The sequence below is a fragment of the Carica papaya genome, chromosome 7, assembly GCF_054855325.1.
Source record: "Carica papaya isolate Zhongbai chromosome 7, ASM5485532v1, whole genome shotgun sequence".
In the NCBI taxonomy this organism is placed as follows: Eukaryota; Viridiplantae; Streptophyta; class Magnoliopsida; order Brassicales; family Caricaceae; genus Carica; species Carica papaya.
This window is the reverse complement of record NC_142315.1, coordinates 19,522,160-19,537,579: the sequence shown is the minus strand read 5'-3', so window position 1 is coordinate 19,537,579 and position 15,420 is coordinate 19,522,160. Positions and strand designations below refer to the sequence as shown.

At 35.7% G+C, this 15,420-nt stretch overlaps 1 protein-coding gene across 2 annotated transcripts; it reads left to right on the top strand.

The window, feature by feature from the left end:
- Positions 1-11,254: 11,254 nt before the first annotated feature.
- On the top strand, positions 11,255-14,769 carry LOC148253041 (Pentatricopeptide repeat (PPR) superfamily protein). 2 transcript variants are annotated; one of them, XM_088208137.1, is made up of 2 exons: positions 11,255-12,092; positions 12,269-14,769. In XM_088208137.1, the coding sequence occupies exon 2, from the start codon at positions 12,395-12,397 to the stop codon at positions 14,321-14,323; it is 1,929 nt and encodes a 642-aa protein (XP_088064263.1). In that variant the 5' UTR covers positions 11,255-12,092; positions 12,269-12,394; the 3' UTR covers positions 14,324-14,769. The 2 variants fall into 2 exon arrangements, with proteins under 2 accessions (XP_088064263.1, XP_088064262.1); XM_088208136.1 differs by having other exon boundaries at positions 11,255-14,769.
- The last annotated feature ends 651 nt before the right edge of the window (positions 14,770-15,420 follow it).

Below are 15,420 nucleotides of genomic sequence, written 5' to 3'. Positions count from 1 at the left end.
TTATTCTTCTTTTTTTTTTTTTTTTTTTTACCGTAAACACACATATTATCTTCTTTTTTTTTTTCTATTTAAATAAAAAATATTTAAATAACTCTCTCCAACGTATTATTGTTAAATAATGTCGGAGAATTTAAGTGGAGCCAATCTTTCAACGTATTAATATATCAGCTCCTTTTTCCCCCAACGTTGCCCGCCATATTTTCTTAATCAGCTCGCAGAACACCTTCACCTGGGAGAGAAGCAGAGAAGTTGCGTGAAAGCCCCAAATGTGGCAGAAAAGGATTCAACCACCGAGGGTAAGAAGCAGACCAGGTAAATTTAAGTTGAGCAGAAAATTTCTTTATATATATATACACTATGTTTGTGTATATATAATTAATTAATGTACATATATTATATATGTATATGTTTACATAGTGTGTGGATGTATTATATATATACTAATCTGACTCAAATATAATAAAAAATATTTAAATTGGTTCATATACTACAAAATTTCATTTTGCTATTTTCGTCTATATATTTTTTTAAAATTTTATTTTAATTATTATCGATTGATAGTATTAATGAAGATAACATCTAAACTCATATTAGACATGTGACATAATTCGATTTTTTTTTTCTAACGTAAATATGTTTTATTCTTGCAACAAAAATTGGTTCAACTAAAAAACTCAAATTAGGTCAATTAAGTCCAACCCTAAATTCCCAAATTACTGAGTCCATCTTCTCCAAAACCATTATGGAACCTCTTGTTTATGCTCTTCTTTTAGTGGTTTTTCCTTGTCGTGCTCCTTTTGGTGGCTCCTTCTCTGGTGAAGAGTAATAATTGCCTTGAAATTGTTCCCAAGCTTATATCTCCACCCACCCACAAGTAACTTGTGACATTCTCAATACAAATTAAGGTATAAGGGTGCTAGATATAAAAACAGATTACGAATACATGATAAAAATTATATGCAGCAGAGCAAATTATTACAAATCTTTTACTAAAATATATGAATTTCAATTAAATATATATACATAACTGAGGTTAGAATGACAACAAAATACAAAATATCAAAATACAAAAGGATCACTTTTTTCACTATGCGATTGGACTCATTGGAGTCTAAGAATAATCATACACTCAAGGTTTATGGATCTACGAGATCCTCATACACTTCAAGGAGAAGATCAGCGATCGGTTCCTCACTATCTTCCTCATTTGGAGGGGAAGACATGGAAATGGTGAGTTGCATATACTCAATAAGGAAAATAATATTTAAATAACATTGTAAGATTTTAAAGGTGAATAATTATGTTATTAATATCTACCATCAGGTCATGTTAGGGTCATTTCTTACTTTATAAAAATAATTTATTTATTTAATAAAACATCATATTTGTGATATCATAGTCACAATAATCAAATCAAATCATACTTAACAATGGAGAAAATCAAACAAATAATAAAATGCTCAGATTTTCATGTTATACTTTGTGAAGTCATTTCGACTTCAATATTTGAGGACAGATACATATTTCCGACTACCTATGTGGAATGACCAGATTAAATATAGAAAATGACAATTTACTCAGGCACATTTTCAGCTTACCAAACTACAGTACGACCTATGACCATGGCCGTACCGACCATAGTAGTCTTATCAGATATTCTATAGTTACGACAGTACTTAGCCAAATGTGACTCCTAACAGATATTCGCATCACTACTTTCGTCAGAGAGTACACTGTCATTTACAAGGAGCGATTCACTCACGTCTTTCTAGACCAGATGGGGGAGGAAAAAAAAAATACCACAGAGATAAAAAGCCTAACGAGACACATATGCATTATGGATGTCAATATAGATAGTTATATTTTTCGAATCATTCATGCTCATTCCCCTTCTTTTTTGTTTTATTTTTTATATTTTTTTGACAATATGACTGGATCCATGTTATTTAATTTTATATGCAAATCATCAAGTACCTATAGATAACATGCTTGAAATCAACAACAAATCATTTTATTGGAACTATTAAACACAAAACATGTAAGCACAAAACACAACTTCATACTTTTTTATTATATTTAGAAATGATCTTTAAGATGTTTAAAGAAATACTAAATTTCTTACCGAAACTTTGAAGTCTTTCCTACACCTTTCTTCTTCTTCTTCTCTCTTCTCTCTCTAGATCACTGCCTCTCTCACCAAGCTCTTAGAAGATGGAAGAATGAAATGGAAGTTATGAGAAAATGGAAGAAAGGGGTCTCTATTTATATAAAATGGGGACCATTGGGTTTGCACCAAGTTGTAAAATCTGGTGAAGAGAGAGAAAGTTGAGTGAAAAATGAGTGATTTGACACGACGCGATGACAGCGCGAAAAATGGAGGAAAAATTCTACCTCCAGCGGCAGTTCTCCACCCAAGGCGGTGACACACTACTTGAGGTAGTAGTGCGCCTCACCAGGCCACGTGCTGCAGGCTTAGCTTGCCGGCACTGGCCTATCCTACTGTGTGCAGGAGCTATTTTGCGCAGGCCTACTGCACAGACGGCGCACGCACAATGCGCGGTGCTTGGCCCTGTCCGCACGCGATACAACGCGCGCGCAGGACCAGCCCTGCACCCCACGCGGATGAGACATACGCACAGTGCACACATCCTGCACTTGGTTGCGTTGCCTATGCAGGCGAACCTCACTTGCAGGTGTTTTCTCGCGAAATTTCTCCCATTTTTTCGTTTTTTCCTTAAAATTATTTTTTTAATAAAATAAAATAAAAATAAAAATAACAATAATAATAAAAATAAAATAAATAAAATAATAAAATCAATATAAAATTAAAATTACGAATTACGATATAAAGCTATGAGATAAATTTAAATAAGTTTATGTGGCCTTAAGTTCCGAATAAATAGTAGTTTTCAGGTACAAATTTAGTGTGGTAGTGAGCGGGGTGTTACATCCCCCCCCACCTTAAAAAAATTTGGTTCTTCAAATTTGTTTTGAATAGGTCAGGGAACTTCTCTCTTATCTCACTTTCCAACTCCCACGTCACCTCTTCCGGAGTATGGTGCTGCTACTGCACCTTCACCATGGGGATCATTTTGTTGCATAAAACTTTGTCGGTCCAACAAAAATTTTTCATGGGGATTTCCTTGTAAGTTATGTCAGCTTGTACCTACGTCTCATCGTGAGGAATGATATGAGAAGGGTCAGGGTGGTACCTTTTGAGTATGGAGATGTGGAAAACATCATGTACACCCACAAACTCTCGAGACAGAGTAAGGTGGTAAGCTATGGGTCTAATATGCTCCACGATCTGAAAAGATCCCACATAACAGGAGCTTAACTTTTTTTTTTTCGAATCACATTTTTTCTTTGCAAGAAAAAACTTTAAGGAAGACTTGGTTTTCAACAGCGAATTCCAAAGGTCTCCTACGATTATCGGGTAACTAGTCTGGCGACTCTGGGCGGTAGCCAAGTTCCTATGGATGATCGTAACCTTCTCAATAGTCTCTTGGATGAAGTTTGGTATCAAGTGATGCTGGTTTCCAACTTTGCTCCAACAAGTGGGAGAATGACAAGGCTTATCGTACATGGCTTCATACGGAGCCATGAAGATGGCAAAATGATAACTGTTATTATAAACAAATTCACACAGAAAAAGATACTCATACCAGTAATCGCCAAAGTCGAGGAGGCAAACATGCAACATGTCTTCCAATATTTGTATAGTGCGTTCAGACTGACTATCAGTTTGGGGATGATAAGTAGTGTTGAAGTACAATCCAAATCAAAGTGCTTCTTGAAAGTTGTCCCAAAAGTGGGAGGTGAATCGAAGGTCTTGATCAGACACAATAGATGAGGGAACACCATAGAGTCGAATAATTTCATCGACATAAAGGCAAATTAATTTGCTAGAGGAGTCAGTGGTCCTAATGGGTAAGAAATGAGCGTCTTGATTAGTCTGTCAACGATGACTCAAATAGTATTATGACCAGAACAGGACTTGGGCAAGTTAGTGACAAAATCTATGGTTACATACTCCTACTTCCATTCCAGAATCGGGAGGCCCTATAACAAACCACCAAATCTCTAGTATTCTACCTTAATTCTCTGACAAGTAAGACATTAGAAGACGTAGTTAATAATATCCTTCTTCATTCTTGGCCATCAGTATTGGCGCTTCAGGTCCTGGTACATCTTGGTATTTTCGGGGTAGATGGATAATTTGGAATCATAGGTAGTCTTAAGAACATCAATCTTGATAGTGACAGGGATCCAAATTCAATCTCGAAATCAACACAACTCATCATATGAGAGTCTGAAATCATAAAACTCATCATAAAAAAATTTACTCAAATTATTGGTGATTTCTTGGTCTGTGGATTGCGTTTCCCAAATCTTCATGAAAAAATCAAGTAAAGCTCGGATATGAGCGAGATAGGTACCGTTTCCATAGTAGTTGAGGCAGAGTGTCTCCATAGTATCTACTAACTTTTAACTGGAGGCCATAGTTTAGGCTAATACAACAGATTCCTTTTGACTCAGTGCATTAGGGACTACATTCTCTCTACCGGGATGATAGATGATCTTTCAATCGTAGTCCTTTAGGAGGTCCATCTAGCGTCTTTATTTTATGTTTAACTCTCTCTGCGAGAAAATATACTTTAAACTTTTATGGTCAGTATCAGTTTTAAAAGTTTGACCAAATAGGTAATGATACCATATCTTCAAGGCAAAAGTAATGGTTGCCAACTTCAGGTCGTAAGTAGGATAGTTCCACTCATGGGGTTTCAGCTGTTTGGATCCATAAGCGACTATTTTATAATGTTGCATTAAAATGCATCCCAAGCCAATATGAAATATATCATAGTTGACCTAAAATCTTCTAGTATTGTCAGGGAGGATCAATACTGAAGCAAAGGTAAGACGATACTTTAATTTCATAAAGCTTTCACCACATTCGTAATCTTAGACAAAAGGTATACACTTTCAAGTGAGTCAAGTCAATAGAGTAGCAATCTTAGGAAATCCATCAATGAATCGTCCATAGTAACCTGTCAAGCCAAGAAAACTAGGTACCTCAGCCACATTGGTGGGCGGATTCTAATTGATCACCGTTTTAACTTTGACCGAATCTACGAAAACTCCTTCACTCGAAATCACATAACCAAGAAAGAAAACTCGAACCAACTAGAATGAGCATTTCCTAAGTTTAGCAAACAGTGGGTTTCGACGAAGTGTCCCCAGCACTTCAGGCAGGTGGACTGCATGTTTTCCCAGGTTCTTGGAGTACACTAGGATGTCATCAATGAATATGATGACGTATTGATCTAATACATGTTGGAAAACCCTGTTCATGAGGTCCATGAAGGCAGTAGAGGCATTAGTTAACCCAAACGACATCATCTTGAACTCGTACATGTCGTATCTATATCGAAAAGTGGTCTTCAGAATATCTTTTTCTTTAATTCTCAGCTAGTAGTATCCCGATCTAAGGTCGATCTTGGAGAAAACTGTGGCTCATTGTAATTGGTCAAAAAATCGTCAATTTAAGGTAGGGGATAGTTACTTTTTATCGTTACTTGATTGAGTTCTCGGTAGTCTACATATAGTTTGAAGAAACTGTCATTCTTTTTCACAAATAACACCAAAGTGCCTTAAGGGGAGTGATTAAACTTCTTACCAAAAAGCTCAGAAAGCTGGTTTTCTAGTTCTATGAGCTCAGTACGACTCATGCGATAGGCATGTTTTAAAATTGGTTGGGTTCTAGGAATCAGTTCGATAAAAAATTCTCTCTCTCGCGAGAGAGGTAGATCGGGTAATTCGACTGAAAAAACTTCTAAAAAGTTGAAAGCAATGGGAATATAATACACAACAAGATTAACATCCATGTTCCTGTTTATTCAATTATTATGGAGAAAATAGATTTTTATTTTTTTCGGAGTTTGCAAGGTTACAACTTTACTTTCACAATCAATAATTGCCTTATATTTTTCTAATCAATTCATTCCTAAAATAACGTTAAACCTTGAGAAATTTAACAGTATTAAGTCTACAAATACTTCTATTTTCAAGCTTTTATCTTATAATTTTTATATATACAATGAGTTTCTAATAATCCCCTAGAGGGAGTCTCTACAGTCAATATTTCTTTTAAATGTTCATAACTAATATCAAATTTACAAGCAAATGTATAAGAGATAAAAGAGTGCGTAACAACTGTATTAATCAAAGTTTTAGAAAGGTATCCTGAATAGAAAACATCGATAAAAGTTTTAGTAAAAGTATCCTGAATAGAAAACATACCCTGGATAAGAACATGAGTGGGGAGGGCATCGGGTTCATCAAGGTGGTACATATGACCCTAAGCTACAGGTCTAGCCACGTCCTTCGAGCTAAGGGCAATCCTTTATAAGACGTTAGGTGTTTTTGCACCGATAGTAGATGTGATTGATACGTCAACAGGGTAATTCACCATGCAAACGACCATAATAGTGACATGGTTGGGAAGGTTGGGCAGGCTATCTAGTAGCGGAGGTAGAGCAGAGAGAAGGATAACTCGGGTTTGTTTATTGAGGTGGCTACTTACTGGGTCGAACAATCTTCTTCTGGGTTATTGGGATTATTTTTGTTGGGTACGAACTTGAGCAATGTGTTGGTGCCTAACAATGATAAGGTCTTCGGCCAACTGAGCATGTTTTAGTACCTCAGTGTACGAGCTGGGTCTTAGCATTGTAGCTCGATCATAGATATCGACATAAAGCCCTTTCAGAAACTTTCTACCTTTATGACTTTTGAGGATGACCATTAGAAGAGCAAACCTAGATAGTTAGATAAATCGGGCTGCATATTGGATAACCTTTAGATTTCCTTGGTAGAGGTCCTGAAATTCCTCCTCTTTTTTTTCTCGGACATAGACTGAAAAAAAGTTATCAAAGAATGCATCCATGAAAACTTCCTAGGTGATAAGAGTAGGCATGACTTCTTTCTTAAGTCGTCACTAGTATTCTACTTCATCGATTAGCGTAAAGGCTGCTAGAAAAATTTTGTGTTCCTCGGTTAGGTTTAGGACAGAGAAAAAATTCTCTATTTGCAGGATCTATACTTCGGTTATTAAGGGGTCAGGGCCACCTTTAAAGTGTGGCGTGTTAAGTTTCCTAAACTCTACTATGTTGTAAGAGATAGACCTCTCGGCTGTTCGGTATTCTGGGGCAGGTTGCTGATAAAGGTTAGCTTGGTTATATCCTACAGCTGCAGTCAATCTTTGGATAGCTCGAAAGCGTTTGATAAACTCAGCCCTGGTTGGATGGTCTTGGGTCTCGGGTCTTTCAGTACGTTCTACGAAAGGTCTCGCTTGCATCATTTCTACAAAAGAAAGAAAGATACGAGTTGGTGGTCTAATTTGGAAAAGATGACTTATTTTCCTAGATATCTTAAGGGTCTTTCTACCTACAATCTCAGTTGTGAGTGATTTGGTCTGCGTAATTACTCTGATACCATTTGTGACATCCCCAATGCAAATTAAGGCATAAGAGTGTCAAATACAAAAACAGATTATGAGTACATGATAAAAATTGTATGCAGTAGAGCAAATTATTACAAATCTCTTATTAAAATATATGAGTTCCAATTACATATATATATATATATATATATATAACTGAGGCTAAAAGTGACAATAAAATATAAAATATCAGAATACAAAAGAGCAAATTCTTTCACTATGCGATTGGACTCATCATAGTGCAGGAATAGTCATGCACTCTAGGTTCATGAATCCATGGGATCCTCATATACTTCAAGGGAAAGTTCAACGATCGGTTCCTCACTATTTTCCTCATTTAGAGGGGAAGACAAGGAAATAGTGAGTTCTATATACTCAGTAAGAAAAATAGTATTTAAATAATGTCGTAAAATTTTAAAAGTGAATAATTATGTTATTAATACTTACAATCGGGTCACGTCAGAGTCCTTTCGTACTTTTTAAAAATAGTTTATTTATTTAAGAAAACATCATATCCATCATATTATAGTCACAACAATAAAATCAAAATTATACTTAATAATAGAGAAAATTAAACAAATCATAAAATACTCAGATTTTCGTATCATGCTTTGCGAAGTCGTCTGAATTCAATCTTTGAGGGTAGATACGGATTTTTGACTACCCAATTGGAATGACCAGATTACATACAGATAACGATTAGTTTTTCAGGTACATTTTTGACTTGTCAAACCATGATACGACCTATGACCACGGTCATACTGACCATAGTGGTCCTATAAGATATTATATAGTCACGATAGTACTTAACCAAAGGTAACCCCTTACAAATATTTGCGTTACCACTCTCGTTAGAGGATACACTGTCATCCACAGGAAGCGGTCCTCTCATGTCGTTTCCGAATAAATGGCGGAAGAAAAAATAGAAACTCCTCAAAGATAAAAAGCCTAACAAGACACTTGATACATTATGCATTTCAATATAGGTACATATATTTTTCGGACCATTCTGGCTCATTCCTCTTCTCTTTTTTTTATATATTTTTTTGACAATATGACCAGATTCATGTTATTTAATTTTATATGGAAATCATCAAGTGCCTATAAATCATATAGCATGCTTGAAATCAAGAACAAATCACTTTATTAGAACTATTACATGCAAGCACAAAATACAACTTCGTACTTTTTGATTTTTCTAGAAATGCTCCTTAAGATGTCTAAGAAAGTACTAAATTTCTTATTGAAACCTTGAAGTCTTTTCTACACCTTTCTTCTTCTTCTTCTCTTATTCTCTCTCTAGATCACTCTTTCTCTCACTAAATTATTAGAAGATGGAAGAATGAAATGGAAATGATGAGGAAATGGAAGAAAGGGGTCCTTATTTATAGAAAATGGAGACCGTTGGATTTACATCAAGTGGTGAAATCCAATGAAAAGAGAGAAAATTGAGTGAAAAATGAGTGATTTGACACGACACGATGGTAGCGCAAAAAATAGAGGAAAAATTCCTCCATCGACGGCGATTCTCCACCCAAAGTGGCACACCGCCCAAGGCGATGCACGACGCCTAAGGGGGCAGCGACACATTGCCCAAGGTGGTAGTGCGCCTCACCAGGCCAGTCATGCACTTTAGGCCTAGCCTGCAAGCGCCGATATTCCTTGTCATGCATAAGGCGCTGCGCACAAGCCTATCCGCGGACGGTGCGCGCATAGTGAGTGGTGCCTAGCCTTGTCCGCACGCGCGGACTAGCTTGTCTGCGTGCGACAAGACGTGAGCGTAAGAGCTGCCCCACGCCCCACGCGAATGAGACGTGCGCACAGTGCACACGTCCTGCGTTTGGTCGCATGGGTGAGCCTCTCCCGCAGGCGTTTTCCTGCGGGATTTCTCCCCTTTTTCCGTTTTCTCCTTAAAATTATTTTTTTAATAAAATAAAATAAAAATAATAATAAAAAATAAAAATAAAAATCTTAATAAAAATAAAATAAATAAAATAATGAAATTGGTATAAAATTAAAATTACGAATTTAAATCACGAATTTAAATCACGAATTACGATATAAGGCTACGAGATAAATTTAAATGAGTTCAGGTGGCCTTAAGACCCGAATAAATGGGAGTTTTTAGGTACAAATTTGCACAGTGGTGAGCGGGGTGTTACATAGCCAATCTATATATAATATTATTAAAGTGAAGAACGATGACAAAGAAGATGATGTTGTTGACAATGAAGAAAATATAAAAGAGAAAGAGCAAGAGATGTGGGACGTGATAAGGAGTCCTATATGAAATCTAACAATAACTCCATTTTGGACAAAAACGACTATCAACATCTCATTGTTTGAATTTAAATATGCATCAACCATTGCAAACCATTTGGTAGAGAAGACTGAGGAAGAAATAAGAATAAATGGAAACAGAGTTACAAGTATAGAAAATTTAATGGTTATTTTAAATGAGAAAGGAAAAAAATGGGGAGGTTACGAGGGTAAGGAATGATGTAGATTATAATAGAGGAAGTGGCAAGCCCAGTTTCAATCAACCATGGTTATTCTGATGCTACTATCACTAGCCTTATTTTTGTTAGGTTACCTCTTTAATTGAAACCCTAGTTATTATACACATCACAACTGTGAGTGGGATAGAGATGCAAGCTTAGAAAGAACTTCATGACAATTATTGTTGTTCGTTGGAGAAAAAGCTACCAGAGGAAGAATGCGAATAAGAGAGTCGAGGGTGGTTTTGAAGAAGATGGGCTCGATAATTTGGGGATCTATGTTTAGAAGATGGACTCGATAATTTTTTTTTTTTAATCTCGACCTATTTTGTAAAAATAAAATATATCCACATTAGATGCAATGTCATTGGATACATGAAATCGATGTTGAAAATGACTCAACTAGATTGTGTCATGTATCCAACCTAGATCTACGTGTTACCTCTACTACCACCATTAATAATCAAACTAGATTGTGTCATGTGTCCAACTTGGATCTATGTGTTACCTCTGTTACCACCATTAATAATTAGTGACTGGAATAATTTTTTTTTTGAAAATATAAGGACCAAATTAATAAAAAAATAGTACATGAATAAATTTAAATATTTTAAAATAATATTGGGATCAAATTAGTATTTTGGTTACTTTTTATTTTACTCAATCAAATTAGTATATGTATATATATCTAATTTATCCATCTAGCGTGCGCACACACATATATAGGGACAGAGGTAAGTTTATGATTTATATATAGTGTGATCTCTCTATCCATTTTATATATATATATATATATATATATATGCGCGTTAAAGTACCAATTCGGTCCTTGTATTATTGTAAAATATTTAAATTGATCTCTATTTTTTTTTGCTATTTTTATCATTATATTTTTTAAAAATTTCTATTTTAGTCTCTGATCGTTAACGGTATTATTGTAGGTTCCACGATAATTTAGATTAAAAACATAGAACACTCAAGTCATGTTGTTGCCTACCTCAAGTGTTACATGTCCAATTGTGTAGTACCTTACATTTTTTTTAAATCATTGCACATATGAAATAGTCCAAGTATAAAAAAAATCACACTAATTTGCCATCTTTTAACCATGAATTCCTAAACTCAGAAATTGTCTTCTCCCAAATGTTCTTGTTCTAATCTCCTTATGGTTGCTTTTTTTGCTTGTCATAGGTTGAAAACATAATTAGATTATTTATAATTAAAAGAGAGCGTAAATAGGGACAATTAACCACCATAAGAAGCCACTAGAAAGAGATGGCAAATAAGCCACCACAAGGGTGCAAAGTGGTTTAGAGAAGTAGGCACCACTGCGAGAGTGCAACAAGGGACAAGAAGGAGATGGACTTGATGATGTTCGCCAATAAAGAGCCACTAGAAGGAGCACGGTAAGGGAATCATTATTCACCAAAAGAAGCTAACAGAAAGAGAGCGAAAATCAGCCACCACAATAGTATCAGGTAGTTTGGAGAAACAACAAGCAACGTGCGAGAAAGTGCGACGAAGGACAAGGAGATGAATTTATTTTCAATTTACTATCTTTTTTACTTCTCAAAAAACCAAAATATCTCGGGAAGAAAGCAATTAAAAGTGGCTAGATTTATTATCTTGTGTGGTTTTCAATTTAAACATTGATAATAAATCTTCTAAAAAAAATAAAATATCCTGAAAAGAAATGAATTAAAAGTGGATTTTGAAAAAAAATATTAAGATTATAAAAATAATATGGATTCTCGCAAGAATTGAATTTAATAAAATCAGTAATATAATTTTTATTGTCATTTTCCATTTTCACTGTCTTATTATTAGTTGTGTGGGCGTGTTTTAAGTGCTTACAAAGAGTACCATCACTTTCCTGCTATTCTCATAGCAGTTCTACTGATTCGAATGCAGCTGTGATTATAACTTTAGACCTCCAGAAGTATCGATGTAAATTAATTTTTATAAAGAAAATACAATAAAAACTACATTATTAACTTATTATTGGGCACTTTTTCCATAAATTGATATGGTTCCTTCAAAAATTGCTGGGGTTTCATGGCTGGCGGAAAGGAATGATGAAAGCTTAGTTCAGACAGGTAAATTTTCTTCTTAATTCTGAAGCAGAAGATAAAGGAACCATATCTCTTAGCCTATCTTACTTTGAGCTCTGCTTTTTAAGGATCATTTATCCATTCAAATAATTTATGGTTGTTACATATGAATGAGGCCATTGAATTCACTTATTGAGAGCTCTACGTATGCGTTTTACAAGGTTTTGACAACTCATTGTTGCCTAATCAAGTTTGGGAACATTTCTGATATTTACGCATTGAACAACATATTGAATTCGTACGCAAAATGCGGACAACTAAATTTTGCTCACAAGCTGTTCGACGAAATGCCCCACAGAGACACTGTTTCCTGGAATACGATTATTGCTGGGTATGTCAATTTTGGGAGATTCATGACGGCATGGGAGCTTCTAAAATCCATGAGGAGATATGCCTTTGATGTCGATGGGTACACCTTTGGCAGCATACTCAAGGGGGTTGCTTCTGCTTGTCGACTTGATCTCGGACAACATGTGCATTCTATGGTTATCAAGACGTGTTATGAGGACAATGTGTATGCAGGGAGTGCTCTTGTGGATATGTACGCAAAATGTGGGAGGATTGAGGATGCGTATCTGATTTTTCAAGGGATGACGGCACGTAACACAGTTTCATGGAATGCTCTGATTGATGGGTTTGCTCAAGTAGGTGATCGAGTGACTGCCTTTTGGTTGCTGGACTGTATGGAGTTGGACGGCTTGAAGCCTGATGATGGCACTTTTGCTCCGCTTCTTACTTTGCTTAGTGATGCTGAGTTTTATAAATTAACAATGCAAGTTCATGGTAAAGTTAAGAAACGGGGGTTGGAATTTTATAGTACAGTGCTCAATGCTATGATCACTTCATATGCTGAGTGTGGTTCTATAGAAAATGCAGAAGGCATGTTTGGTGGTGCTGTTAGCTCTAGGGATTTAGTTACATGGAACTCTATGCTAGCTGCATACCTGGTTCATGAGCGAGAACAGCTAGCATTTGAGCTTTTCCTTGATATGCAGAAACTTGGTATTGAGCCTGACATCTACACTTATACTAGCATCATAAGCATTTGCTTTGAAGAAGTACATAATAGCCTTGGCAAATCCTTGCATGGATTAGTAATAAAAAGGGGGCTTGAGAAATTGGCTCCAGTCTCAAATGCACTGATAGCAATGTATTTGAAGTCCGATAATAAATCCATGGAAGATTTGTTCCGTATTTTTGAGTCCCTAGAGTCAAAGGACCGCGTTACTTGGAATTCAATCCTGACTGGTTGTTCCCAAAATGGATTTAGTGAGGATGCTATAAAATTCTTTAGGCAAATGAGGTCTTTGTTAGTAGAAACTGATCATTATGCATTTTCAGCTGTCCTCAAATCATGCTCCGATTTAGCTACCCTTCAGTTGGGCCAACAGGTTCATGTGCAGGCAATTAGATCAGGCTTTGAGTCAAATGAATTTGTTGCCAGTTCATTGATTTTCATGTACTCTAAGTGTGGTATAATTGAAGATGCTCGAAAAGCTTTTGAAGAGACTCCTAAAGATTGCTCAATTATTTGGAATTCAATTATTTTTGGGTATGCACAACATGGTTTAGGTGATGCTGCACTTGAACTCTTCTTCCTTATGACTGAGAGAATGGTGAAGTTGGACCACATAACCTTTGTTGCAGTCCTAACCGCATGCAGCCACATTGGCTTGGTAGAAGAGGGCTGGAAGTTTCTGAACTCTATGGAAGCTGACTATGGCATTGCACCACGCATGGAGCATTATGCATGTGCAGTTGATCTTTTAGGGCGGGCTGGGCGCCTGCTTGAGGCAAAAGCTTTGATTGAATCCATGCCATTTGAACCCAATGCAATGGTATGGAAAACATTTTTGGGTGCATGCAAGATTTGTGGAAACATTGAATTGGCAACCAAGGTCGCACGATTTCTGCTGGAGCAAGAGCCTGAAGAGCATTGCACTTATATTTTGCTTTCTAATATGTATGGCCATCTTAGGAGATGGAATGAGAAAGCCAGTATAACAAGGCTGATGAGAGAGAGAGGCGTCAAGAAGGTACCTGGGTGGAGTTGGATAGAGGTTAACAATAAGGTGCATTCTTTTAATGCTGAAGATAGATCACATTCTCATTGTGAAGAGATATACTTGAAGCTTGGAGAACTTAAAGAAGAAATAAAGTGGTTAGATTCTACTGCTAGTTGGGAGGCTCTGTATTGTGATTTCAATAGCGTATAGCATATTCTACAAGGTTGTTTTCTTTTAGGCACTGGATGGTTGTGAGATCTGGAAAACCCAGCCGGGTAGAAGGTCAAAAGTGTCAAAAAGGGAGAGGTTAAGGAGCTGGAGTACTTTTTTTTATTTGGTACAAGAAAAGAGGCACAGGGAAAGAAAATTAAGAAGATTGAAATTTTCTTTTTTGCATACACAAAGTTATAGTCCTCTTAGAGGAACTGGAATGAGAAAAATAGGAGATTAGTCATTAAATGTTTTTTCTTCTCATTTTCTTATTCTTAGAGATTATCATTTGTTTTCTTTTTGCATTTACATTCTCTCTCTGGAAATTATTAGGGCAAAGGACCAAGATTGCTGTCAAATGGCTTGCACATTTTAGGTATTACTGTAAATAAAAGGTGCATGTAGAGATGTTTTTCCATTATCTAATAATTTGTTCTTATTTGAAAGCGGAATAGTAAAAGCTTGGATATTTATTAGGTTTAAATTTAAAATATTCATTGATGGATTCTTGGAGAATGAAAAAATAAACAATCAACATAGAATACAAATCAATATGTGGAGAGTTAACTCAACGAGAAGTTGATTTGTTGAAGTAGGTCATATATCTTCTGAGTGAAGAATAGAGCAGGTGTTACTGTGGTAGGAAAGGAATGGCTTGCACATGTTCTTCTCTGTTATTTAACAATGATGTCTCAAGTTATAGTATATTATATCTAGTCTGTGTGTGTATATATATTCTTTTGTTAATCTAATATTAGCAATTAAACTAATTTAGAGAGCATTTGATTTAGTTTTTTATCAGGTCAAACATAATTTAAACTAGCTTTTAAATACTTGATAATTAATGAAGACCTTATAAGCTTTATAGCTTGATCTTGGAATAATATCTTATGGAAGTTGGTAAATTTATTACAACCTTCAGGAGTGTTCACAAACTCCTTGGAATAAGTTTTCTTATTATAACAACCCAATCAACTTACCAACCACAACAAGCTGTTGGATTGCGTACCAATTATAATCAGCACATGAATGTCACAAAGTCTCTAGTTGTTGAACAAAAAAATGGATTGAATTTTAAGCTCTTAGGTTTTAGGATG